At 43.8% G+C, this 26179-nt stretch overlaps 1 protein-coding gene across 6 annotated transcripts in view; it reads right to left on the bottom strand.

Annotated features, from left to right (window-relative positions):
- Window positions 1–1295: 1295 nt before the first annotated feature.
- ACSL6 (acyl-CoA synthetase long chain family member 6) overlaps window positions 1296–26179 on the bottom strand; it is a 44248-nt gene continuing 19364 nt past the window's right edge. For 2 of the 6 annotated variants that reach the window (XM_068980577.1, XM_068980579.1), the window contains exons 10-20: window positions 25908–25985; window positions 22024–22158; window positions 21307–21441; window positions 20113–20208; window positions 18594–18666; window positions 15948–16036; window positions 15122–15238; window positions 12064–12207; window positions 10704–10805; window positions 9711–9782; window positions 1296–1838 (exon numbers count right to left, since the gene is read on the bottom strand). In XM_068980577.1, the coding sequence (XP_068836678.1) occupies window positions 1701–1838; window positions 9711–9782; window positions 10704–10805; window positions 12064–12207; window positions 15122–15238; window positions 15948–16036; window positions 18594–18666; window positions 20113–20208; window positions 21307–21441; window positions 22024–22158; window positions 25908–25985 (1179 nt within the window). In that variant the 3' untranslated portion in view covers window positions 1296–1700. Of the gene's footprint in view, window positions 1839–9710; window positions 9783–10703; window positions 10806–12063; window positions 12208–15121; window positions 15239–15947; window positions 16037–18593; window positions 18667–20112; window positions 20209–21306; window positions 21442–22023; window positions 22159–25772; window positions 25851–25907; window positions 25986–26179 lie in introns of all 6 variants that reach the window. The other 4 variants (XM_068980576.1, XM_068980578.1, XM_068980580.1 and 1 more) reach the window with 3 other exon arrangements.

Here is a 26179-nt window from a genome sequence, read left to right as displayed (position 1 = left end):
TTTAAAGTTAATGTGCATAGAACTGGGTTATTTACCATAAGTCAAATCTTAAGTGCGAGCAGTGGGACTGCAGAGAGACTCCAGTAAAGGAATATGTAGAAGACTGGATAAATACATCAAACAAAACTGGGGTTGGTCCACTATTGCAAAGACTGAAATGTATCATTTCTGGTACAGATTCATCTAGTAAGCCTGTGTGATTATGTAGTTTCTAACCCACAGCCTTATTGACAGTATGGATTTGCTCCCAGTGAAAGGAGTTTCTGGACTGGGACCACTGCCCCCGTCTATTTTCAGATCCTGGCTCTACAGATTAAAACACTTTAAAAACACTTTCCTAGGGACAGTTTCTTCTTCAGATGCAGTCTGTAGCTTGGGACTTAATTGCTGTTCATGCTGGGCTTTAATTATACGACATTGTTGGCACCCAGGTAGAAGAAGTATTTAAGCACATAATACAAGAGAGGAGGTTTTCATGGGTACTTAGAAGCGTTTAGAGATTCTATGCATGAAATTATTCCCCAAGGAGACAGTTATCTATGATGGACTTAAGTAGTTTTCTAGGGGTATTTTGAAGAGGTTCTTCAAACTTACATTGTTGAAAAATTATTTCATTTGGAGATGACATTCCCCTCCTCCCTACATCCTGCCTTGACAGTCTTATTGGAAGAAAGAGAAACTGTTCAGAATTATTGCCACCTATGTCTCCCAGACCTGGCATAGACATGTTGAAAACGGAAGACTGGAAGAACCCAGCAAGGAAATTTGGTATATTAATTGCTGCCCACCATGAGAAATAATTCTGGGTTTTTATCCCAAGACTTCCCTAAAGCTCCATCCAATGTAGAGTCAACAGACATCTTTCATAATACATGTGGTAAGACATCCATGAATATACACATACTATCCTTGAAATAGTTGTATATTACTTTACTTCTGGGTAGTTCCTAATATTTTAATAAGCTTAATAAATAAGGAAATGGATTGAAAAATCTTTGTAAAATGTTATGTAAATATGACATTTGTTTTAAGAATGTTTGAATTTGCATTCATCATAAACAAAAGTAAAAATTGGACAGAAAATGTTTTCACACCAATAAGGATTATTATGTTTAAAGAATCTGAAGTTATGTAGCTATGAAGTTATGTAGAAGTTATGTAGCTATGAAGTTATGTAGAAGTTATGTAGCTATGAAGTTATGTAGAAGTTATGTATCTTGTCTGTTTCAGCAAGATTCTGTATTAGTTTTCATTTAAGTCTGATTTAATTGTGATTTTGTCCATCAGTTATTGAATAAGGCAGTCCACCTTGCCTCAATATTTGCCATACCTGTTTACTATTTCAAAAATAATTAAGTACAATGTATCAGTTATGTTTTTCCTTTATATTTAATAGAAGTTCTGTGAACATTGAGAATATATTACTTTTAGTGGTACACAGTTCTTAAGAAAAGTCGATTTTTTTACAATGCCACTTGTGATATTTTTAGCAGCTTGCTACAATATCATTGTAATAAAAATAAAGTGTACTCAGTGATGAGAGAGAAAATATTGTTAAAGACCTCTAGAGACAGGAAAAGGCTCAGGCATAAGGTCACGTGCTTCTCATTTTCGGCTGCATCATTCTGACTTGTTACTTTCAAGAACAACTATAATATTGCTACATCGTCCATTATACCGGGAAGAACTTTCCTTGAACTTCACATGGAGGTTGAGTAAAGCTCTTCTATTTGTTTTTTGAAGTACTCTCTCAGCTCAGGTCTCTTAGCCTTTAGGGTTGGTGTCAGCAAGCCATTTTGAACTGAGAACATATCAGAATGGATGTGAATGGCTTTAACCTAAAAACCAAATGCAGAATACATCTTTATCAGGAGTACAACAGCATTCACAGCATACATGGTAGAAGTAGACAGGCATGTGGGAATAGAAACACTGATATAAAAACAGGCCTATTTAAAAAGTCAGAGTTACTGTAACGCCATGTCAGCTTATTTGATTTATCTGAAAGCCACCTCATCCCCTTCTTACTCCTCCATTTAGCCAGTCAACAGAAATGAATGAGTTCCTCACTCTGTGCCAGGCACCGAGGGCACAAAGAGGAATCACGAGTGCCCCTGCCCTTGGGGAGTGCACACTGGCATTCAGCAGAGCAGACACATTGAGCAATTATTAGAGAGAACGGAACACACAGGAGGAAGGGGGGCTAACTCAGGGAAGCCTTCCCAAATTCGGGGAGTGTTAAAGAACAAGCGGGAGTTAACCAGCTAAGGAGAGGTGGGTGAAGGGCATTCCAGGCGAGGCAACCCCATGAACACAGCTACAGGAGTGAGAAATGGCACAGTATGAAAAAGGAAATCCAAGTGGTTTCTTTTGTAGTTTCGTGAAATAGGAGGCCAAGGAGGTGACAGATGAAGCTGAATTGGTAGACAGGGCAGTTTTAGAGGAAGATAGTAGGAAGACACTGAAGATTTTTATACAGGGCAGTAACACAGCTGAATACACATTTTATAAAGTTCTTTCCAAGAGAAACGTGAACATGGTTTTTAAGAATGTTAAGACTAGATGCAGGGAAACCAATCAGAAGGATCTGACCAGTCCATAGGAGAGCAGATAAGGGCCTACGCTTAGAGTGGTGGCAGAGACAGAGTCAGGTAAGCAGTTCTAAAAGAGATTCAGAGAGAAATGAGATGAAATAAGGAAGAGGCAGTTTTGAGGACTCCCAGGCTTCCAGCTTGGAGGGCTGCATGGAAAAGATGCCATTCACAGGAGGAATATAAAATCTAGGTGGGACATGATGAGTAAATGTTAAAAAAAAAAAGAAGAAAGTTCTGCCAGAAAATTTTATAGCATTATTGGAAGGAGGAATGGAGAGACCAGGTTTAGTGTTCATGGTGCTTATTTCCATGAGGTAGATCCCAAGCCTCCTCATTACAAAGTCTGTTTGCAATGCTGGGGGCCAGAGAGATAGATCAACTATTCTGGGAAGGCCTGGGCAGGCTCCTCTCATGTGGGATTCCAGCTGAAAGGGTCACTGTCAATTCAACGAGAACTTTTATCATCTGGGCTTGAGCTAAATCCTGGAATGACAGTCTCTCCAAAAAATTGTATCCTGACTGACAACTGGGTCTATCTTCAGTTATTTTGTTAAGATAACAGATCCATATTATTAAAGAGCAAAGGAATCACTATATAAAGACTTAAAAAATTAAATGTGCTAAATACACTTATACTTTCACTTGCTGTTTCACTGAACTGATCATTTATTGAGCAACTACTATGTGTCAGGTATGGTATAAGGCACCAAGGATACAAAGAACAAGACACAGTCTCTGCCCACATGGGCTTACAATCTAATGAGAGATGCTGCCATGCGAATATTACTACTATAGGGACAAGCAGTGGTCCATTGCTTTGCTAGTATCATTCCCCATCTTCCATGCTAATAAAACCAGATTTTGTTTGGGGCCAAAATGGTCTATATGTAAACTATGACAATCCTATTCCCTATTTCCAAGCCTCCCTTGAGACTAAGCGGGTAATCATCAGATCCATTTTTGGCTACTGAGAAGGGAAAGTTTTTGCCTTCTTCATCAAAGTTTCAGATATACCTATTTCTACCCACTCCCCCTTTTTCCTTCCTTGAATATGGACAATGTCCAAAGCTGTAGCAGCCACCTTGTGACCATAAGGTGATATGCCAACATACCCAGAATGGAGAGTGGGAAGAGAGACGGAGTGCCTAGGGCTTTAAAGACCTGTACCTGCCTTGGACATCTTATCTTTGGAATTCTTATGTGAGAAAACCACAAAAACACACCCTATGTATGTAACATACTGAGGGTTTTCTTTTAGAGCTGAATGCATTTCTGACATAGCACCTAACCCCACCTGGGTCAGGATTCACTGGAAAGGGATGCTTGAGTTAAACTCTGAAGGATAAGTAGGCTTTGGCCAGATGAAGATAGCAAGGGGATGGGAGAGGCTGCTCTACGGCTCCAGTAATGGGGGTGTGGGTTACAGAAGCCAGGAGAACAAGAGTGCAAGGTCTCTGTGGCACACGCTACTGCCATGGGAGAACTGTTACTTAAACTCCATGGATACAATCAGGAAATGACTTATTTAAAAACAAAACAAAACAAAATACTCTCACACCCATTAGGATGGCTATTATCCAAAAAAGAGAAAATAACAAGCGTTGGTGAGGAAATAAGAGAAATGGAATCCTTGTGCACTGTTGGTAGGAATACAAAATAGTGCAGCCACTATGGAAAACAGTATGGCAGTTCCTTCCGAAAATTAAAAACGGAATTACCACACGACCCAGCAGTTCCACTTCGGGGAGTGCGTGTGTGTATCCAAAAGAATTGAAAGCAGGATCTCAAAAAGGTATTTGTACATCCGTGTTCACAGCAGCATTATTCACAACAGCTAAAATGGAAAAGCAACCCAAATGTCCACTGACAGATGAATGGATAAGCAAAGGATGACAGAGATATATGGTGAAATTTTATTTCATAAAGGAAGGAAATTCTGACACATGCTACAACATGGGATGAACTTGGAGGGCATTATGCTAAGCGAAATAAGCCAGTCACGAAAAGGTAAGATACCTAGAGTAGTCAGAGTCACAGAGACAGAAAGTAAAATGGTGGTTTCCAGAGACTGGGAGTAAGGAAGGAATTAAGCATTACTGTTCAATGGGTACAGAGTTTCATTCTACAAGATGAAAAGAGTTACAGAGATGGATGGTGATAACGGTTGTACGTTATGAATGTACTAATGCCACTGAACTACACATTTAAAAATGGTTAAGATGGTAAACTTTACGGTATGCATCTTTAACAATCAAAAAAACTTGGGGAAAAAAATCAATGCATGCAAATAGTCACAAAAAATTCAACATGTCAAGGATTGTTTTCAAAATCTCTGATGCCAATTGTCTAGTGTTGTGGCAGGTGGATACTGTGATATGACAAAGAATTCTTTGCCCAGAAAATTCTCCATTTCATTCACTGATTTTTCAGATCAAAGACTCAATATTCAAAGAAGACCCCTAAAACAGCTACACTTTCTACTTCTTGAAAAGCTTTCAAGAAAAATTCTAACAAATTCTGGCATTTTTTAAATGCATGCTTGTAATTTTAAAATGTGATGATTTTTAAATGACCACAACATTAACAAATGAGACTCTTCTTTGCCTCTCAGAAATTTGTTCAAATGAAGGATTCACTTTTGCTATAGAAAGAATAGCATTTTAAGGGAACCATGTGTGGTGAGAAGGGGAGGACAGGGCTACACTGAAACTAAAGCTGGCATTACATGTAGCCGCTTCCACTTTACTTCACAAATCTGAAGGATTTCTACCTGGATATCCAATATAAACAGGTGGAAATCTGAGGTACCTGCCCCCAAAAGAGGCATTATCTAATGTTTCAAAATTTGTAAAGGTCCTTGTAATAAGTGTTTTGTTTGAAAACTCCCTCAGTGATCTTGATATTCAAAGAAGCAAGTAAGTTGGTTGCTGAAGTTGGTAAGGAATAGGGCTGCCAGTTTTTGTACCCTCTGGAACATACTTTTTTCCTAATTTGCTTTTATCAAACATAAACCATCCTAGGGGATCCAAAAGTCACTGGAAACTGGTCCCAAGGGAGATGTTTTTGGACCACAGTACACTGAGAACCAGGGGTTCTGCAGTGGCCACTGCTGATGGGTATGTGGAGGCGGGCGTGGGCATGAAGGTGGGGTGCTGACAGGCAGGGGGGCATGGGGTGGGGGAAAAGCAGAGGTGCATGAAGGTGGGGTGGGGGAGGGGCAAGTGAGGGGGTTGGGTTGAAAGTGGGGGTAGAAGACAGGCTCTGCCTCAAGCCCTGGGTCTACTAGAGCAGCTCTGCTCTTATGTCTGGTACATGTTAGCTAAGTTCTGCTACTTAAGTTTGGAAATCACCATTTGGTAACAAGACGAGTTAGCATGAAGAAAATATGAACAAAATCCAAATAAAACTTAATCCAGGATACAGTGATTTAACTTAGCAACTCATGTTTACTGTCATGAAATGAAAACCTGAGAAAGTGACAGAGCTAACATCCTTAGCTCCTTCTGATAGAAACGGTACTGCAGGCAGACTTCTGACAAGTGTAAACAATGTGCCCACCTTCTTCTGTAAATGAAAATGACAATATAATTTTAAAAGGAGATGCCAATGCCAAAATATAAATGTCTACAGTGTCCCTGCAGCCTGGGTTTCAGCTTACGCGCCTTCCTAACAGCATGTGGAGGACATGTGTGACTGAGACAAGAGTCTACATTCACTACAGGGACCTGGGTGAACACCGCTGAAAATCCAGCAGTGATAAGCAGAAGCTTCAGACAGAACAGTATGGGGAAGGTGACTCTCACAGGGAGAGCTACCAATGCTATTAGATGGTAAGTAGAACGTAAAAGAAACATTATGATCTTAGGAAGAAAGAACTGCATCAGCTGGTGGATTCTGAGTATCTATCAAACCAGCTATCTGCAGCAAGCCTAAAGCGCTGACTGGGGCATCTGCAGTTTAGTGTGGCTCTCTGCAACACAGTTTCCTCCTGAGGAGAGGAAACAAATACAGTCTCACAGGAAGCCAAGCAACATGGCACTCAGCGCGCCTTTCAGCCACTTAACAAGCAGGTCAAAGTGGCACTGCTGCCAGTCCCTGCTCCACTGTGACATACAGCCCTGGGTCTATTTAAATCCTGCCATGAAGATGCCTGTACAAACTGCTCCAGTAACTAATCTAACCAGTAATTGGGAAAAAATGAGTCAAAATAGTTCTTTAGCTAACACTGACCTTAACTGTGGGTCGCCAACCTAGGCTTTTTTTTTTCCCCAGAAAAAAAAAAATTTCTCAAAACTTACTGATTTTCATTTTTTATAAATAATTACATATTTTCTAATAAAACCAAATTGTTGAATTGTGGTGGGGAAAAAAGGGAGAAATCGTTATTCTCCCATTATGCCTAACACAATATAAAATGTGTTTTCCAGTTTGCAATAAACAGTTTTTGTTGTGGAAAGAAGGAAGGAGATACTTGATGTTAGCTCCCTTTCTGAAACTATACGGTTATCAGTGATTTCATATTTTTTTAAATTTAAAGACACTGTAACATTTAAATTTCATATTGGAATATAATGTTTCACAAGTGTCAATTTATGCCAACTCACTAAAGCATAGAAATTTTCATAATCCTGAAAAACCATTCAATGGAATTACTCAGTGAAACACTTTAACACACAATATTGCGTGTAGATAATAAATACAAAATAAATAATTTAGGACAGGAGAAATTTTTAAATAATTAATTAGGGAAATGCTCAATTAACTTCTGATTTAAAGGCAAACTGATTAGGTAAGTATTCATTTCAATGACAGAAAATACAGTAAAAGATATTTAGCAAGGGCTCTGCAGTCAGGATTTGAAAAATCTATTAAGTTTCAAAGTTCACTTTATATTTATATGCCTATAAAAACTAATAAGCTATATAAATGTCAAGAAAATGGTTAAATCATGGTTAAGTATGCTCAAATACTTTCCAAGAACCTGTATGTTTTAATTATTGATACAGTTATTTTAAATGCTTCCTATCTACTCATTAAGAAATATCTCCCAAAGATCTCCATAAATTAATGATAGTTGGCCTAGTTCTAAGAATTGTTTCTGAAAATTAAATTACATTAAATTTTCATCTAATTCAAAGCTTAATTCAGATCAATCCTCCCTAGTAAGTCTCAACTCCTAATGTTTCTGTTGAATGATTTAAGCCTCGGATTTGGGTATGTATTTGGGGTGGGGGCAGTAAGGGAGGGTGCTGTTAAAAAATTAGCAAAAGCCTTAATTGATCATTCTTTTATGAGGAAAGGGAAAAGGACTAGCTGACAATAGATTAGGGCTTAACTGGAATAATTTATGTCAAGCTTTAGAATACAACTAGGAGCATACCCTTCTCAGGCATGAAGCCTGGTTTTTGCTTGCCTGTGGTCAGGGGAGGGTACACACTGACTCCCCACACTGCGGTGGGGAGGATGCCACAGACCAACAAAGAGGAGAATGAGAACAGAGAAAATGAAGAGGTAACAAACAGCCCTGGCAATGAAACTCAGGCCTTTGGGATGCCACGTGACTTCTCTGTATGTGAGGTTACCATGGCAAGGACAGATTAATAGAGCAGAAACTCTGCTTAAGGCATATGCAAAGTCAAGAATATGCTCTAATTTGAGCAATGGTTAACAATGGAAATTTAACCAAAAGGTAATTTAAAGATAATCTTAAGAGTGGTAGTCTCTTCCAGGAAAGAGAATCGGTTACAATTCTCCATGTACCCTGAGGCAGGTCACACAGCCCACATCCAGCAGGGGGCGTGCAAGCCTTGGGAATCACAAGGATATCTGTAGGATCCCAGCGCATCCCCCCCCCAGCGCCCTTACCGCCAGCCATTCAGGTAACAGAGAGGCCTAGACACACCAGGTCTCCAACCATGCTGTGGCCCCTGCTCTACATACAGGCTCATGTCTGTAGTCACACAGCTTCCCTTAATGGAGAAGCAATGAAGTCAGTTCTAGCAAATTTAAAAATTTAAAGAATTATCATGCCAGAACTGACTTTGCATTCAGAAAGATATATGTGGCTTCCCTGAATGCCTTAGATTTTATAATTTTTAAAAATAAGGATCTATTTATCCAGGTCTTATCTGCCCAAAAACATGCTGACAGATGCAGGCAAAGCAGTGTTTCTCAACCTAGATTAATGTAAAGATCTATTTCAAAAGAAAAACATTTCTCTCAAACTCTGAAACTGTGTTTACTTGAGAAATTAAAGTCTTAATCTGTGGAACTGCTTTCTAATTGCCAAATAATTGCTGTAAGAATTTTAGCAATATATTTAAAACTGGTTTAAAAATGGTTTTAGGTTAACATCAAAATGAACATATAAAATTAAAAAAATTCTCATAAACCTTACAGACTCTGTTGGAGAAACATTTTATGAAAAATAATTATATTAAATGCATACTGGGGAATTTTTCAAAATCCATATTAATATTTTTCTGTTTAAAGAATTGTGTTTTTGAATTTTTGACTACAGAGGATTATAAATGGTATGTGTAAGAAGGACCAAGTATGCTCATGGAATTCAGTTACAGAAAAGAGGCCCAACCTTGCAAAGTCAAAAAGTCTTAAGAGGTTTGCTGTGTCCACCTCCAGCACACTCTTTGTTTCCTCCTCTTTGTAAAAAGCACACTGGGCTGACAGATCCCTGGCCCCAGAAGTGCAATCTTTGCCATGTCCCAGCAAGGAAGATCCCTGGCTGCAGCCAAGACAGTCCCCGTAAAAATAAAAATGAGACAGGGCTCTGCTGCTCTTGAGTATTGCACACAGCTCAGAGACACACCATGTAGACATGTTCTATCAGTGACAGCTAGGGAAATATTTCAGCTTTATGGACATTTGTTACCATGAGGACAATGAGCGCAGTCTCACTTAGCATACAACGTCTTTTAGTGAGACTGCAGGTTGTTGCAAAGTCAGCTTGGAACAGGCTTTCGGAGGTCTGCTGGTACACAGCCTGTCAGCAGGCCACAGTGTGGAGGATAGGGAATCTAGGTTAGGGTCACCGTCAGCTGTTTTAATTTTCATCCCTACATAAAGGGCCGTAACAAGTATGGAAAAGGGAACAGTTACCTGTTCAAAAGAGTGGAGTCCACTTTCTTTTCCTAACCTCAACATATCTTCCAAAATGGCTTTCTTCAGTTCCTGAATCAAACCATATAGGTAAAATTACAAGGCAAAATCACATTTCAAAATGGAGATAAAAGAATCAGTGAGTTTTGAGCAAAGTACAACTAGTAACCATACCAACAGGTGCCCCCACCATTTGAACCCCCAGCTGTGGCTGACACTCCCTGGCAGCAAGCCAATCACCACCTCTCATCTGGTAGGTAAGTGCCGGCAAGGCCTAAGGAGCGCCCGAGAGCAGGCTAAGGGACTACTCAGCTTTTTAAAAAATCTGCCCTCTCTCTGGTCAGCCTGCTGAGTCCCTGGTGCCTGTCACCCCCGGAAGAGCCCAGGGCCCGGTGGGAGCTCTAGAGTTCACACTGCTAAGAAACAGACCATGTGCCTGAAGAGCTGATGCTGAGTCAGGGCAGAGAGAGCCTCTTCCATAGAGCCACGCATGTGCCAGGAGGTTTCTGGAAGGGGTGAGCAGCTAATGCTCTCAGCAGGAAGAACTGTGCTCCTTTTGCAATTCGATGACCGTCTCTCTAAGCCCAGTAGACACAAATTCTACCTCCCATCAGGAAAGAACAAGGCTGTCAGAAGGCCTACGCTCACATCTGACACTGCTGTTAACCAGCTGTGTGGCTCTGGGCAAGCCCCCTCACTCCCTGGACTTTCCTGCAAGCTGCAAAACAGGGCTGGTCATGCTTTCTGTGATGTCTCCTGGCTGGAAAATTCAAACGTTTATCAAGTATCAAGTATTCTAAGAGGAATTAAGGTTCTTCTACAACAATAACAAAAGACAGAGCTCTGGTTTAGGCCTCCCACCACTTATAAAATGAAGCTGGAAATTTCCCTACTGGCTCAAATTTCACTTGGGCTACTGTTCTTGTGTTCTCTCAATATGCAATATCATAGAAGGTCCAGCAGGCTTTGAGGAAAGAGCCCCCAGGTACAGACCTTATTTGTGCAGAGCTCTGCATACGTCCCTTCAATTCCTCTCTTCTGGGCCCAAGAGGGCATGACTTCTGGGTCGGGCACGACAATGCCCACCAAAAAGGCCTGTGATCCCACCAGAGGAAAACATAGATATGACAAGTTTTTAAAGTGGTTATTTGTGGTCCACCATTAAAACTTATCTTGGTATTCTCAGACTCCATTCTTTTCTAAAAATATGTATATGCTTATGAAACATTTCCACTAAGATATCACACATTCTTGACAGAAATGAATGTTTCTGATATATTTCCCTAACTTTGTAAAAGATTGATTAATAAAAAATAAGCTTAAAGGAGATTAAAAATCAGTAAGGTTAGTCCTGTATGTACCTTTAATTCTCATGACAAATTTAAATGAGACCATCTTTAGGATACTAATCAACCAACTCTACAATCGAAAACACATACATTTCCAAGGATTTCCAGACCATTTTGAAATTGATTCATTAATATGGTCCTCATTCATCAAGAACACAATTTTAATTTTCAAATTATTTCCTTAAGAAAATAATAGTCTTTAACTACATAAATCTAATGACAGCACATGGGCTTCCCAGGTGACGCAGTGTCAAAGAATCTGCCTGTCAGTGCAGGAGAAGCAAGAGACTCAGGTTCAATCCCTGGGTTGGGAAGATCCCCTAGAGTAGGAAATGGCAACCCACTCCAGTATTTTCGCCTGGGAAATCCCATGGACAGAGGAGCCTTGGAGGGTTACGGTCTACGGGGTTGTAAAGAGTCAGCCACGACTGAGTAACTGAGCATGCAATGACAGCACAGAATATATCCACAGTGATCTTTCTGACTTCAGATCTAAATGATACTGAAAAGTAGAATAAATAGAAATTCCCTCCAAATAATTTAATCCTAAACTGTATTAGTATACTAGCTTAATACATTAAGTATTAAGCTTAATGCATTGTACATTACAATCAGTACAATTACTTGCAATATTGTACCTATTTATCTGTAAAGTTCACTTACATATTTTAAAACCAAAACAGCAGAAACCCTGAATCTTGCTTCACCATATTACCTCAAAATTCCTCTTGGAAGTAGATGAAGCATAAGTTAAAAGTCGTGGGAATGTACATTACTACTACTTCAAGCAACTTATGTACCTAATTGCAAATTTATCAAACTATAAGCAATTAAGATCTCTCCCTTAGAAAGGCATTTTCTCTCCTGATCTTATATGCCAGATAATACCAATGTCTGATTGGAAACAAATGGTCATCATTTAAAATCCAATACCAGATACTTAGGAAATCATTCCCCAAATTCAGGCCCAGCACGTGTGGGGAGGCAGGAGCCTGGGGACTCACCTTTAAGCTGTCCCCGTGGACATAGACTTGGGCAACAGGCTCGCTCCGGATGTAGATGTTCTCAATCATCTCAGGCGCAACATATTCTCCCTGAGCAAGTTTAAATATATGCTTCTTCCGATCAATAATTTTAAGAGTGCCAGTCTGTGGAGTTGGACAAGCAGCTTCATAAAGAGATGGCATTCCCAAGCTTGAGCCCCTCACTTATTCATGCCAACCCCCGGCCTGCCCCACCCTGCACGTCCCACTGGATCTGCTCGTGCACCTGACGTCTCTGCCCTCACGAAGTCACCGGGTGGCCACAGAGGGACAGTGTGCACACAAGCGGACAGCTCTCAAGCTCTGCTGGGCCCTGAGTGCCCACTGTCCTCTCCACTCAGCATGTGCCCCATTCCCCCTCCCACCCCGGCCAGCCAGGTGCCCAGCAACAGGTGCCTCCTCCTCAGAAGGCTCCCCACCTTCCCATCGGGGCTCCTCTCACCAAGGCCCTCGCTCCAGCTGTCCCTCTTCTCATCTGCATCTTCAGATTTGCCCCCGTGAACCACGCTTAGGCCACCACTCCCAAAGGGTGGACGCTCCATCCATCAGCACACAGCACAGCGCTGGTGGAGGCCCCCAGACGGCAGGAGGAGCCCTCTCTCTCCAAGACTTCTGCGGCAGGCAGGCCACCCCTGGGCAGTGAGTGCTTGAGCCCCTGGCTTCCTGGACCCCCACCCACTTCCCTGACTCCCTTACATCTCTCTGAATTTCCAAGGTGAATAGGTTGGTCTCTCTCCTTTGGCTCAACCCTTGAATGTGGCCATGCCCTCACTTCCACTGACAATGTCCCTTGAGGTGACTACCATTTATCTCCACAGTGGCCACTCCTACATCTGTCTGAGCTTCCTGCCAGAGCTCTTCACTGAGTTCCAGCCTCAGAACCTGACTATCCTCAAAAGACTAAAAAAACCCAAAAAACCCAGGCTGTTTGCCCTGCACAATGTGGTGTGCCCTAAAGGATGACCCTCCTCCTCATGCCTGCCCCATTCCCCAAGCCCCAAACCTAGAGATGGCCTTGCCACTGCGCTCTCCTGGGACTTCCAGCAGTCAGGCTCACCCGTCCTCACGCATAAATCCTCCTTACAGTTGACTCTTCCTCTCATCAAACCCACTTCCTTCTCTAACGTGTACACATACTCTGGCCCTGCTCTATCTGTTCAATTATCAGAACCACAGTAATTTCACCAGAAGAGAAAAACACGCAGCCCTTATTTGGCTCAAAATCTAGCCTGGACATCAAGCACGTTCACTACACCTTCTTCTTCGGTCCTCGTGGCGCCCCGTGAGTTGGGTGTCATCACCTCCACTTCACAAATGGTGAAGGTAAGGGTTAGAGGGGTCAGTCAGCTCCTCCAAAGCCATGCAGGTAGGAAGTGAGAGAAGCAGGACCCACATCAGGTCTTTCTGGATCACAAACTTTGAACTTTTTCCCTGACCTATCTAATACTATTCCAACATAATAATAATTTAAAAAATTGACTCCCACAGACTGCCTGCCTACTGTGTTGGGCTGTGAGTTCAAGCATGCATCAATTTACTTCCTTCTCACAACATCCTGCAAGGTGGGTGGTTTCATCTGAGTTACAGGGCATCAGTGGCAGATACAGTTTTGTGGGACTTTTTCCCCAATTTTGAGGATTCCCCCCAAATATTAAATGAAGTACAGAGCCTTGAAAGGGGCCTATACAAGAAAGGGCTGAAGCCTGGGCTTTGTTAGCTGATGGGACAATCTACCCTCTGCCAGCGTCCAGGGCCCTGCTTGCTTCTCCAGCCTCTCCCCTCCTCTGTGGGCCCTCGGCTAGAAGTGCTTGCCTCATGCCCTAGTTTTCCTCAGCTGAGTGCAGCTACTACTCCTGCCCTGACTGTTCTTTTTGCTCTCCCCTCTCTTGGAACAGGACTTACATCCTGAGACTCAGAGCCAGTGGGTGCCTGTTCCTCTCTGCCTCTCCCCCAGGTGAGCATGGCCGTCATCTCATGCCCATCACATTGGGTTGGGAAGCGTCTAAAGATGCGTCTCTTTTCCCTGAGCAGAGACCCTGGTCCTGGGTGCACGGTGGGGGCACATGCATGTCTGCTGCGGGAGTGAGGGTATCTCCCAGTGAAGTGCACAGTTCCAAGCAGGGGCAAATCAGCTCACCAGCCCCTGGAGGGCTCAACATCACTAACCTGCCCGATAAACTCGACATCTCAGAACATCCACCCAAGGCCTTAGCAATTTCCCAGAGACACAGGAATGGTTTCCTAGGGTGGGCTGCAGCAGGTGGGGGCTCTTAGTTTCAGGGATGGAGCCTTTTTGTGGTCACAGCTTTCACCTAAGCATATCCTATGTGCCAGGTAGTGTGTTAAGGGCTTTACAGGTACACTGTAATCTCATTTCTTCCTTACAACATGACCACAGAGGTAAGCAATGTTATTACCCTCATTTTACAATTGATGGAATGAATCACCATAACTGGTTTTAACTAAAAGTTGGGGGCCACAGCTAAAGAATGCCACATAACTTACTTTCTTATTCTACAAGTAAGTTAATACGAAGCCACGGGGAGGGATAAAGCTTTGTCAAGGTCACCGGAGTAGCTGCTAGCAGAGACAAAAGAACCCTAGAATACTCCTGCCCAGCTCCAAGCTTTTCACATCGCTCAGCATCACCTCTCAGCTGGAGGCCAGTGTCCCAGGCCCTGCCTTTCTCAGATCTCCTAGAGCTATGAACCCCTTGTTCCATGTATAGTACTTTATCCATCAGATTCCAGAGCACTGACAGACTTCTAAGAAGCCACGTAAGGGTAGGCAGAGGGCCTCAAACTCCAGTTCTACGCTCCCCAAAGATCCCTGTCACCTTCATCAGGAGCATGAAGGAAGCTTTGGGGGCAAGGTAAGGAAGAACCTCCCAGCTCCCTGAGGTTTTCTGGAATGACTGATTGTCGGGGTGGACATAAAGACTCCTGCCTCGGGCGTGAACCAGATGACACACACTCCTACCACCAGAATGTGTGGAGGTCCACGGTTCCAGCGTACGCACCGGCAGCCACTTCCCGATGTCTCCAGTGTGAAGCCAGCCGTCATCATCCAGGGCTTCCTTTGTCCTCTCTGGGTCTTTCAAGTAACCTTTGAACACATTTGGTCCTCTCACACATATCTGTAGGGACAAAGACCTGGTTTTTCTCAGGACGCAGCAGAGGGAACCCTGATAGGAGGCTGTCACGAGGCATGTGTAGAAAAATGTACACTATCCCTCAGGAAATCCACTGTGGAAACCACAGTGGTGGAAAGAGAGGACACGAATGGCCACTGGCGTTCTCTCAAGCAGTGACTTCTCTGCTCTGGCTACCCCAGGCCCGCCTCTGCCATCCCCTCTTCCTCAGGAACCCAGTGGCCTTTGGTATGTGCTGGATGGTGTCTCCCTGGAGACAGAAGGCTGGCTAATTCTGCCAGAGATGCCTGACACCCTGCCACAGGACCAGGCACTCAGCACTCCCATCCAATCCCATGGGATCAGCAAGTGCAGGCAAGCTCTATCTACCCCATCTGGCCTGTCTCCAAATGGTCACGTTTCTGTTTGGACAGATACACAGCAGCAGGCCATGCCAGTTAAGAAAAAAAAAAATGGTTTAAAAAAAAGTTTAGCAATCCCAAATCTTATTTTAGATCAGCCCAGTCCCATCCTTGGGGGTTGGTTACTTCATAAACAGGAGAGGAAATGCTCAGTTTAGTTGGGCTTAAATTAATCAGGAATATGAAATGACTCTACACATAGAGTGAAAGGAAAATAATTCCATTTTTTTTTCCTTTTACTCCCTACATAATAAAGCATCCACAGACATGAATGGCTAAACACTCAAGGTTACCTCTCCTTCTCCTTTGCTGGTCCAGTAGTTCAGTTCCTCGACGTCGACGAGCTTGATATGATTGCAGGGCAGAGGTGCCCCTACGTGTCCTAAAACACCAGAACAAAGAGGCATTTGTCAGTGTTCATTTCAATTTCAGCACTGAAGATGCTCCGTGCCATGTAAAAGCCCTCAGGTAGTCAAAGTGGGGAATTGTGGATGGAAAGCAACACACCTTTAGACAGGCGTTTGTCACAAGCAAGCACTGATGATAAAGTTTTGGAGCAAGGTGAGGCCAACCAACCCCTGCGGGGCCTTTGTTCTACATCCGTCCAGTTGGACAGACTCACAGGGCCCAGATCGGAGGCTCACACCCACACCAACCACATAGTCAGGATTTTTTATATTAAGACATTTCCCCATTATTAGATCGTATCTTTTGGTTTTGTTTCAGTTCAGTTCATTTCAGTCACTTAATCATATCCAACTCTTTGAGACCCCTGGACTGCAGCACACCAGGCTTCTTTGTCCATCACCAACTCCCGGAGCTTACTCAAACTCATGTCTATCGAGTGAGTCGGTGATGCCATCCAACCCCATCTCATCCTCTGTCATCCCCTTTTCCCACCTTCAATCTTTCCCAGCAACAGGGTCTTTTCTAATGCGTCAGTTCTTCCCATCAGGTAGCCAAAGTATTGGAGTTTCAGCTTCAGCATCAGTCCTTCCAATGAATATTCAGGACTGATATTCTTGAAGATTGACTGGTTGGATTTCCTTGCAGTCCAAGGGACTCTCAAGAGTCTTCTCCAATACTACAGTTCAAAAGGATCAATTCTTTGGTGCTCAGCTTTCTTTATAGTCCAACTCTCACATCCATACATGACTACTTGAAAAACCATAGCTTTGACTAGATGGACCTTTGTTGGCAAAGTAATGTCTCTGCTTTTTAATACGCTGTCTAGGTTGGTCATAACTTTTCTTCCAAGGAGCAACAATCTTTTAATTTCATGGTGGCAGTCACCATCTGCTGAGTTTTCCAAATTTGCTGGCATATTGCGTGCAGCATTTTCACAGCATCATCTTTAAGATTTGGAATAGCTCCACTGGAATTCCATCACCTCTACTAGCTTTGTTCTTTTGGTTCGAGCATCATAAAACAGTCATTATTGCTTTTCCCCCAGTCACAGAACTGTTGATTAATGTACATAATAACCATCTACAATTCTCTTTCCTCCACCATCCCAAATAAGACTTTACATTTTCTTGGTCTTCTGTATTCCAATCACAAAACTACATCTAAGCTATGTTCTAATAACTGGTTGTTTTTGGCAAAGCAGAGGATTTTTATGCAGGTGCTGGCCAAGGTCCTGAAATAAAGTGCGCCACGAAAACAAAAGGAGGCTCTGCCACTTTCTCTTTTAAATGAGACGTTGTCAAATCTTTCATAGTATTGTACAAAGACAGCTATCGTCTCATACTCAATAAACTTTTATATGTTTTTAATGGTAAGGATGCCTAAAAAAGGTAAAACCTCCAAACTTTCACATGTGATAATGCAGAGGACATCACAAGAGGGAAGAAAGTGTCCAAAAGGAAGGGTACATATGTAAGCAATCATATAATATGGCATACTATATATAATATGGCATACTATATATAATATGGCATAACAAGAAAAAAGTAAATGAGCCAGAATCTCAGAATACAGTCCTTGTAGTAAATCTGCCAGTGGTGGGGAGACCAAAAACTGCATATAAGATATACTTTACTCAGCAGGAGTTTAAGGAGATAAAACTCAGAAGGAAAAAAAATGCCTCTGTACCTCACTTGGCCAAATGTGATTTCAATTTAGAATCCACCTATCATGTTTCTTCTGACTGCCTCAAGGTGCTCAGAAAACAGTTGCATTACTAAGCATGTTTCTTTCCTATGCACATCATTCCAAGTTTTCTAGTTACAGCTGAGCAAACTTAAGCATGAAGGGTAGCCCCAGGCTCACAGAGGAAGGTGGTATCTGGAAGGAGTCTTTTGACGAATATTTTTCATATTCTTCCAGCATCTGGTCTAAATTTGGTGATGGCCAATACATATATAGGCCAATACCTACAGCCTCCTCCTTGTCCTGAAAAGTAAGTCTCTTCTGAATGAGGGTGTGGGCAGTAGTTGCTCCTCTTTGAGGTAGCCACTGCCTTCTGGATGTTGCAGTCACAGGAGACCACAGTTCCAAAGAGCCTCTGAAATGGCCCTTCAAGAAACAGCACATTGGCTGCTATAAACTTGCCCCTCCCTCTTAGGTTATATCCGATTTGCAGCCTGCCTCCTTCATTCTAAAATGACTATAGGCTAGACTGTCATATTCAGAAACTATAAAATCCAATATATTGATATTATAGGTATTTTTCTATCTGGAGCTGTATTTTGTGATCTGTTACTTTTCTTAAAATGTGACTTCTAATTATCTATGGAAGAAATAGGAAAATACAAAAAAAAAAAAAGGAAGTACAAAAATATGTAACAAAAAAAACAGATCCATAATGCCACAACACAGACAAAACCACCATCAATGTTTTTCTTCTATTTCTTAAGTGCCCTTGTAAATTTATTCTCCAAGAGGAAGTTTTCGAGCTTGCTGTTCTAACTCGTTCCCACATCTCCAGCCCATCGTACCTGAGGTCCAGTCCCCAGGTGTGGTGAAGGTACATCCCGCCGTGCACTCAGTTTGGCCGTAACCTTCATAAACCTTCAAGCAAAACACAGAAACTGCACTGCGGCTGTGCACCCTCCTGCAGGTGACTGGCTGCCCTTTTCAGTCACCTAACCTCCCACTGAGCATCTGGCTGCTCTTGGCGGAGGACGGTGCCCTGAAATTAGGCAACTCCAGGAGAAACTGGACACAGATAACAGGCATCGCTACTCTGCTTGGAAGAAATGCTATTTTTACCAGAGACACTTAGTAGATAAGGTTATGTGGTTTGGGATAAAGACTTCTATTTTCAACCACTCACTTTATTTTCAGTTTGAATAATACATAGTAAAGACAAACATTTTAAAATCCATTGGAGGTTTTCTTCTGTCTCTGTAAGATATTCCCCTTCAGAGCCCCATGTGCTGGCATGACTAGACCATGTAGGACAGCTGCCTTTCGGAGAGGTCAGCTCATGTTGCTGTATAAGTATACAGTGTAAGAAGCCCATGGCTTCTTTTTTCCTTCCTTTTTTTTTGTGTGTGTGGGGTGGGGAGGCTTGCAGGATCTTAGTTCCCTGACCAGGGATCGAAACCAGGATCCCAGCAGTGAAAGCACTGAGTCCTAAACACAGGACTGCCAGGGAAGTCTCAAGAAGCCCACAGCTTCTAAAGCATAAAATTTTAAGTGTGCACATTTATGAAATAGATGTGCCTACTTTACTGAAAACGCACCAGTCACAACTATGTTACTATATAGTCTGCATGAGCCCGGAGAAGGCAATGGCACCCCACTCCAGCACTCTTGCCTGGAAAATCCCATGGACAGAGGAGCCTGGTAGGCTGCAGTCCATGGGGCTGCTAAGAGTCGGACATGACTGAGAGACTTCACTTTCACTTTTCACTTTCACGCATTGGAGAAAGAAATGGCAACCCACTCCAGTGTTCTTGCCTGGAGAATCCCAGGGACGGGGGAGCCTGGTGGGCTGCCGTCTATGGGATCGCACAGAGTCAGACACAACTGAAGCAACTTAGCAGCAGCAGCAGTTTGCATAAGTAGCAACTTAATAAACATTAATTGAATGGATAAATAAAGGAATGAATTTTTTTAGCAATGACAAAATCTACCCAATCAAATAAAAGCACACAAATGAACTTTTATCCCCCTCCCCAACGCTCCTTCTCTGGGCTGGGGGACAGTCTGCAGACTGGAGAATGCAGAGATGCCAGTACAGGTGTGGGACAGATTCTCCAGCACATTGATGATCCATGTAGTTTTCTCCCAGAGTGGATACACGCCTAGGCTTTCTACAATGTCACAAGGCTATCTTGGCTTTCAGTGACCCATAGGCTTTTTACATCTTCAAAGCAGGGAGCTTTTACCCCACAAAAATCTTGCCCCTAGGATATTTCTCTATACAGAAGAGGGAACAATGGGTTCCCTGCCCTGTCCTAATGTACACCCCACTGCCCCCAGGGAAGGCCACATAAAGGCAATCAATACCTGGCAGCCCAGAGCTGCCCGGAGGAATCCCAGGACGGTTGGTGATGCGGGGGCTGCTCCAGTAACAATCATCCTCACGCACCCACCAAGACTGGCCTGTGGGGAGAGAAAAACGCGCCAGAGTCTGTGCTGCTACAGATGACACGCAGCTCACCTGGATCTCACTTAACGAAAACACATCACAGTTGCACCCTAACCTGGACACTGAGGTTGGGATCAGAGAGGCAGCCTGAGGTTGTACAACCCAAGAGCTGAGGTGAGGAAGGCCCTTCTCCTTCTAAATGAATCAATCCAAATGGCTTTGCAACCCAAGCCACAGTGTGGCTGGCTATCTCTCTCATGTATTTTGAGACATGAGCCATTAATCTGTGTGGCATTCTGTAATTTTGGTTCTCCCTTTCTTAAAATACACAGCTGTTCCCTCACTCTCTCATTGTTTGCCAGCATCCAAAACAACTCCTTAGGACAATTTCTTCCCACTTGAACCTTAATGGCATGGCCTTTTTTTTTTTTATTTCTAAATCAATGCCATGAGCTATTCACCTATGCACAGTGGAGGACAATGAATTCTTTAAGCACTTTGTTTCTGTAAGTTGAGCCAAGAGATTTTAAATATTCATTTTCATAGCTAAAAATAGAGCAGTAAGGAAAAATGAGTAATGCTCACTCCTCTAATTAACTACCAATTCTTTGTGTGATGCAGAGCTTTACAACTTTAGTGGGGATACAGGACTGAGTAGTTCATATACGGCTTGGTTTGGGAGAAGTTGCAGGGATGGGAAACAGGGAGGGAAAGGAAGATTCTTGGTCATCATGCTAGAGCCTTGTGCTGCTTGGAAAGGCACCGTGGCCAAGGTTACAGGGAGGGGACGAGAGAATCCTCAGGTCCCAGGAGTTCCCTGGTGAACCCGACTACCCATGGGCAAAGTTGTCATACTGCCTACAGAGGTCGAGGAACTCACTTTCCAAGAATTCTTGCTGGTTGCCTCAGGCAAATATAACGCAACTCCAAAAAACAAAAAAGAGTCCTTTAAAATTTCAATGGCAGCTGAAGCTTTGATTTCATTGGCAAATAAGTTACTGTTTTATAAGATTACATGCCATGCCACTGGGCTAGAACTTCTCCAGTTCTTCTATAAGGTCACCCCCTGGACACTTGAGTGCCACTCCATCATCACTTGTTCATTTTCTCACCTGAACCTTATTAAAGAAGAGTTCATCCCAGATACTGTCATTCCTGATGATCCCACTCCGGACCTCGGCCTGCTTACGCTTTGCTGCAAATTCCAGGAGCCAGCGCTTTAATGGGGTGTCTGCCTGGCTGAAGATCTGAGGAATAGGAGTTGGGAACAGCTGTAAGGACTACATACCCCACCTCGAGACATATTCCCAGGAAGAAAGCTCAGACCGGTCAGCAGAGAAGACACACTATTTTTGGCCCTGCACGTGAAAGTATTAGTCAGTCAGTCATGTCCGACTCTTCGTGACCCTGCGGACTGTAGCCCACCAGGCTCCTCTGTCCATGGAATTCTCCAGGCAAGAATACTGGAGTGGGTTGCCATTCCCTTCTCCGGCGGATCTTCACAACCCAGGGACGGAACACACGTCTCCCGCGTTGCAGGCAGACTTTGCCAACTGAGCTACCAGAGAAGCAGGGGCTTCACTGAATGTGTGACATCCAGTTCAAGGTTAATACTACCAAGGCCCAGGCACACAGCTGAGAAAGAAGCTTCCTCCCCCTCAAAATCTCCCAGCCAGGGTTTTGGAGAGTAGGAAGAAAACAGAAGAATGGGTGGGAGTCAGGAAATACGAGAGGAGGCGACTTTCAGGACCTGGGGTTAAGAGGTGTAGAAAGCCTGCCTGGGGCTCCAGCCTCTGTCCGAACAAGCAAAGACACCCCACGAGGCTCACCTTGTCGTACATGCGGTTCAGCAGTCGGGGGACCACTGGGAAGATGGTGGGGCACAGGGCCTTCATGTCATCTGAGAGGAGGCGGATGTCTCCCTGGAAGAAGCCAACGCGCCCTCCATGGCAGTAGACGACGGACTGGAGGAAGAGGACAGGGAGGAAGGAGTCCCTCAGGGCGGTCACTCCTGGGAGCAGTCCAGAGCTGTCCAAAGCTCTGCCCCATACGGAGGTACCTGTGACCCCCGAAGCCAGCTCTGGCTACTGCCACAGGACACTGAAGAAAGCCATCTGAGGTGAAATACCACCCTCCACAGCTCCCCACCTCCCCAGAAAGTCCCACTCAGACATGAAGCGAAGCAGGAGACAGGGTGGAATCCTGAGCCTTTGGGGGATGCCAGAGCAGCCAGACTCACTGGTGGCCGCCCCTTCGTGCTCACTCCCAAAGCCTGGACAGCGGCTCCGTGGGGACTTAGTCCCTGAGCTGTACTGCCTCATCAGTGTGTCTGCTCCAGGTCTTAAGAGTGCCTGTGCACTTCCCCAGGGACACCTCGGCAACTCTGGAAGGGTATGCAGTACCCACGAGTACTGGGGATGCTGCTGACGTTGTTGGCTAAGGGAGGCCAAGGTGGAGCCTGACTGGTTGCTAATGGCACTAGGAATATGCCAAGGGCTCCTTCCTTTCATATTCATAGCAATTATGTAAGGGAGACAGAATTCTTATCAGTTTTACAGATGAGGAATGCAAAGGCCTCAGAGGTAAAGGGATTTGCCCAGAGCTACAAGTGATAATTGCTGGCACTGGAATCCAGGTCTGAAAAGCTGGAAAGCCCTCCGTAGTAGACCAGATCTCCCCCAAGGCCAAATGGGAGAGGCTTAGGAGATAATGCTTCTGCTGCACCCAGAAGTAGGGCAAAGGCTAACAGAGTTTTGCCAAAAGAACACAATGGTCACAGCAAACACCCTCTCTTCCAACAACACAAGAGACAACTCTACACATGGACATCACCAGATGGTCAATATCGAAATCAGGCAGATTATATTCCTTGCAGCCAAAGATGGAGAAGCTCTATACAGTCAGCAAAAATAAGACCGAGTGCTGACTGTGGCTCAGATCATGAACTCCTTATTGCAAAATTCAGACTTAAATTGAAGAAAATAGGGTAAAGCACTAGACCATTCAGGTAAGACCTAAATCAAATCCCTCACAATTATACAGTAGAAGTGACAAATAGATTCAAGGGATTAGATCTGATAGACAAAGTGCCTGAAGAACTATAGATGGCAGTTCATAACATTGTACAGGAGGCAGTGATCAAGACCATCCCCAGGAAAAAGAAATACAAAAAGGCAAAATGGTTGTAGGCAGAGGCCTTACAAGTAGCTGAGAAAAGAAGAGAAGCTAAAAGCAAAGGAGAAAAGGAAAGTTATACCCATTTGAATGCAGATTTCCAAAGAATAGCAAGGAGAATAAGAAACCCTTCCTCGGTGATCAATGCAAGGAAATAGAGGAAAACAATAGAATGGGAAAGACTAGCGATCTCTTTAAGAAAATTATAGATACCAAGGGAACATTTCACACACAGATGGGCACAATAAAAGACAAAATGGTATGGACCTAACAGAAGCAGAAAATACTAAGAAGAGGTGGCAAGAATACACAGAAGGACTGTACAAAAAAGAGCTTCATGATCCAGATAACCACAATTGTGTGATGACTCACCTAGAGCCAGACATCCTGGAATGTGAAGTCAAGTGGGCCTTAGGAAGCATCACTATGAACAAAGCTAGTGGAGGTGATGGAATTCCAGTTAAGCTATTTCAAATCCTAAAAGATGTTGCTGTTAAAGTGCTGGATTCAATATGCCAGCAAATTTGGAAAACTCAGCAGTGGCCACAGGACTGGAAAAGGTCAGTTTTCATTCCAATTCCAAAGAAGGGCAATGCCAAAGAATGTTCAAACTACCACTCAACTGTACTCATCTCACAGGCTAGCAAAGTAACGCTCAAAATTCTCCAAGCCAGGCTTCAACAGTACATGAACCATGAACTTCCAGATGTTCAAGCTGGTTTTAGAAAAGGCAGAGGAACCAGAGGTCAAATTGCCAACATCCGCTGGATCACTGAAAAAGCAAGAGAGTTCCAGAAAAACATCTATGTCTGCTTTATTGACTATGCCAAAGCCTTTGACTGGGTGGATCACAATAAACTGTGGAAAATTCTGAGAGAGATGGGAATACCAAACCACCTGACCTGCCTCCTGATATCTGTATGCAGGTCAAGAAGCAACAATTAGAACTGGACATGGAACAACAGACTGGTTCCAAATTGGGAAAGGAGTACATCAAGGCTGTATATTGTCACCCTGCTTATTTAACTTATATGCAGAGTACATCATGTGAAATGCCAGGCTGGATGAAGCACAAGGTGGAATCAAGATTGCTGGGAGAAATATCAATAATCTCAGATATGCAGATGACACCACCCTCATGGCAGAAAGTGAAGAGGAACTGAAGAGCTTCTTGAGGAAAGTGAAAGGAAAGTGACAAAGCTGGCTTAAAACTCAACATTCAGAAAACTAAGATCATGGCATCTGGTCCCATCACTTCATGGCAAATAGATGGGGAAACAATGGAAACAGTGAGAAACTTTATTTGGGGGGGCTCCAAAATCACTGCAGATGGGGACTGCAGCCTTGAAATTAAAAGACACTTACTCCTTGGAAGGAAAGTTATGACCAACCTAGATAGCATATTCAAAAGCAGAGACATTACTTTGCCAACAAAGGTCTATCTAGTCAAAGCCATGGTGTTTCCAGTGGTCATGTATGGACGTGAGAACTGGACTTTAAAGAAAGCTGAGCACCGAAGAATTGATGCTTTTGTACTGTCGTGTTGGAGAAGACTCTTGAGAGTCCCTGGGACTGCAAGGAGATCAAACCAGCCAAACTCAAGGAAATAAGTCCTCCTGAATATTCATTGGAATGACTGATGCTAAAGCTAAAGCTCCAATACTTTGGCCACCTAATGTGAACAGCTGACTCATTAGAAAAGACCCTGATTGTGGGAAAGATTGAGGGCAGGAGGAGAAGGGGACAACAAGAGGATGCGATGGCTGGATGGCATCACTGACTCAACAGACGTTAAGTTTGAGCAAGCTCCGAGAGTTCGTGATGGACAGGGAAGCCTGGCGTGCTGCAGTCCATGGGGTTGCAAAAGTCGCCCATGACTGAGCAACTGAAGTGACTGACTGACTAGGAGATAATGCATGCCAAGGCTGGTTCCTTCGGTGACACACACAGATGTTTCTCTGTCCCCGGGTCTGTCCTAGTGCTCAATCACAATGGCAGTGCCATCTATAGCCTGAGGGGCTGTGAGAGTTTGATTCCCCAACTTTACTGTCTTGTTTTCTGTTTTAGAGTTTGTGAGTGATGGAAGATACAAATTATAGGTGTGTTGGCCACAAACGGAGCCACACTGCACAGAGGTTGACCAGTAAAGCACTCCTGCAGAGCAGCAATGCTCTCTGAGCAGATGCCATCAGCTGGGACCTCTCTCAGCCAAGGGGTGTCCACAGGTGGGGCAGGCAGGTCCCAAGAGAGACAGGTCGAGGGGCCACGGTCCTCTGACCCCTTGTGGCACCTTCCAAAGACAGGCCAGTTTAGTTCTATTTCACGCTGCCACTGACAAAGCGACACCCTGCTAGGGTTGCGGGTTCAGGGCACAGACTGTGCCTCCCTGAAGCCAGGGCCTTACCTGTACCATTCGCTCAAACATGTGTGCTAAAGGCAAATAGGAAATGTGTACATCCGCACAAGTGGGAGACCACTGACTCTGTAAGAAAACAGAAGGAGCCCAGGCAAGGCCCGGTCAGTCAGGCGGGCGTCTTACCTGGATGACTCTCTCAAACATGTGAGCCAGAGGCAGGAAGGAGATGAGCACATCGTCCTGTCTCGGAAAGATCACTTTCTGCAGGTGCCGGGCATGGGAGACAGAAAGGAAAGAAACACTGACAGGAAGACAACAAGAGAGTCATAAAACAATAAAGAGAAAATGACCTGGAGGGGCACAAAGGAAGAGGGGGAGGGCTGGGTGGGGGAGGGGGAGAAGAGACAGAGGAGAGAGACAGAGAGAGAAAGTGAGAAGGGGGAGGGTGAGAGGAA

The sequence above is a fragment of the Capricornis sumatraensis genome, chromosome 9 (assembly GCF_032405125.1).
Source record: "Capricornis sumatraensis isolate serow.1 chromosome 9, serow.2, whole genome shotgun sequence".
NCBI lineage: Eukaryota > Metazoa > Chordata > Mammalia > Artiodactyla > Bovidae > Capricornis > Capricornis sumatraensis.
Note: the sequence above shows the minus strand (reverse complement) of the source record. Positions and strands in the feature narration are given on the sequence as shown.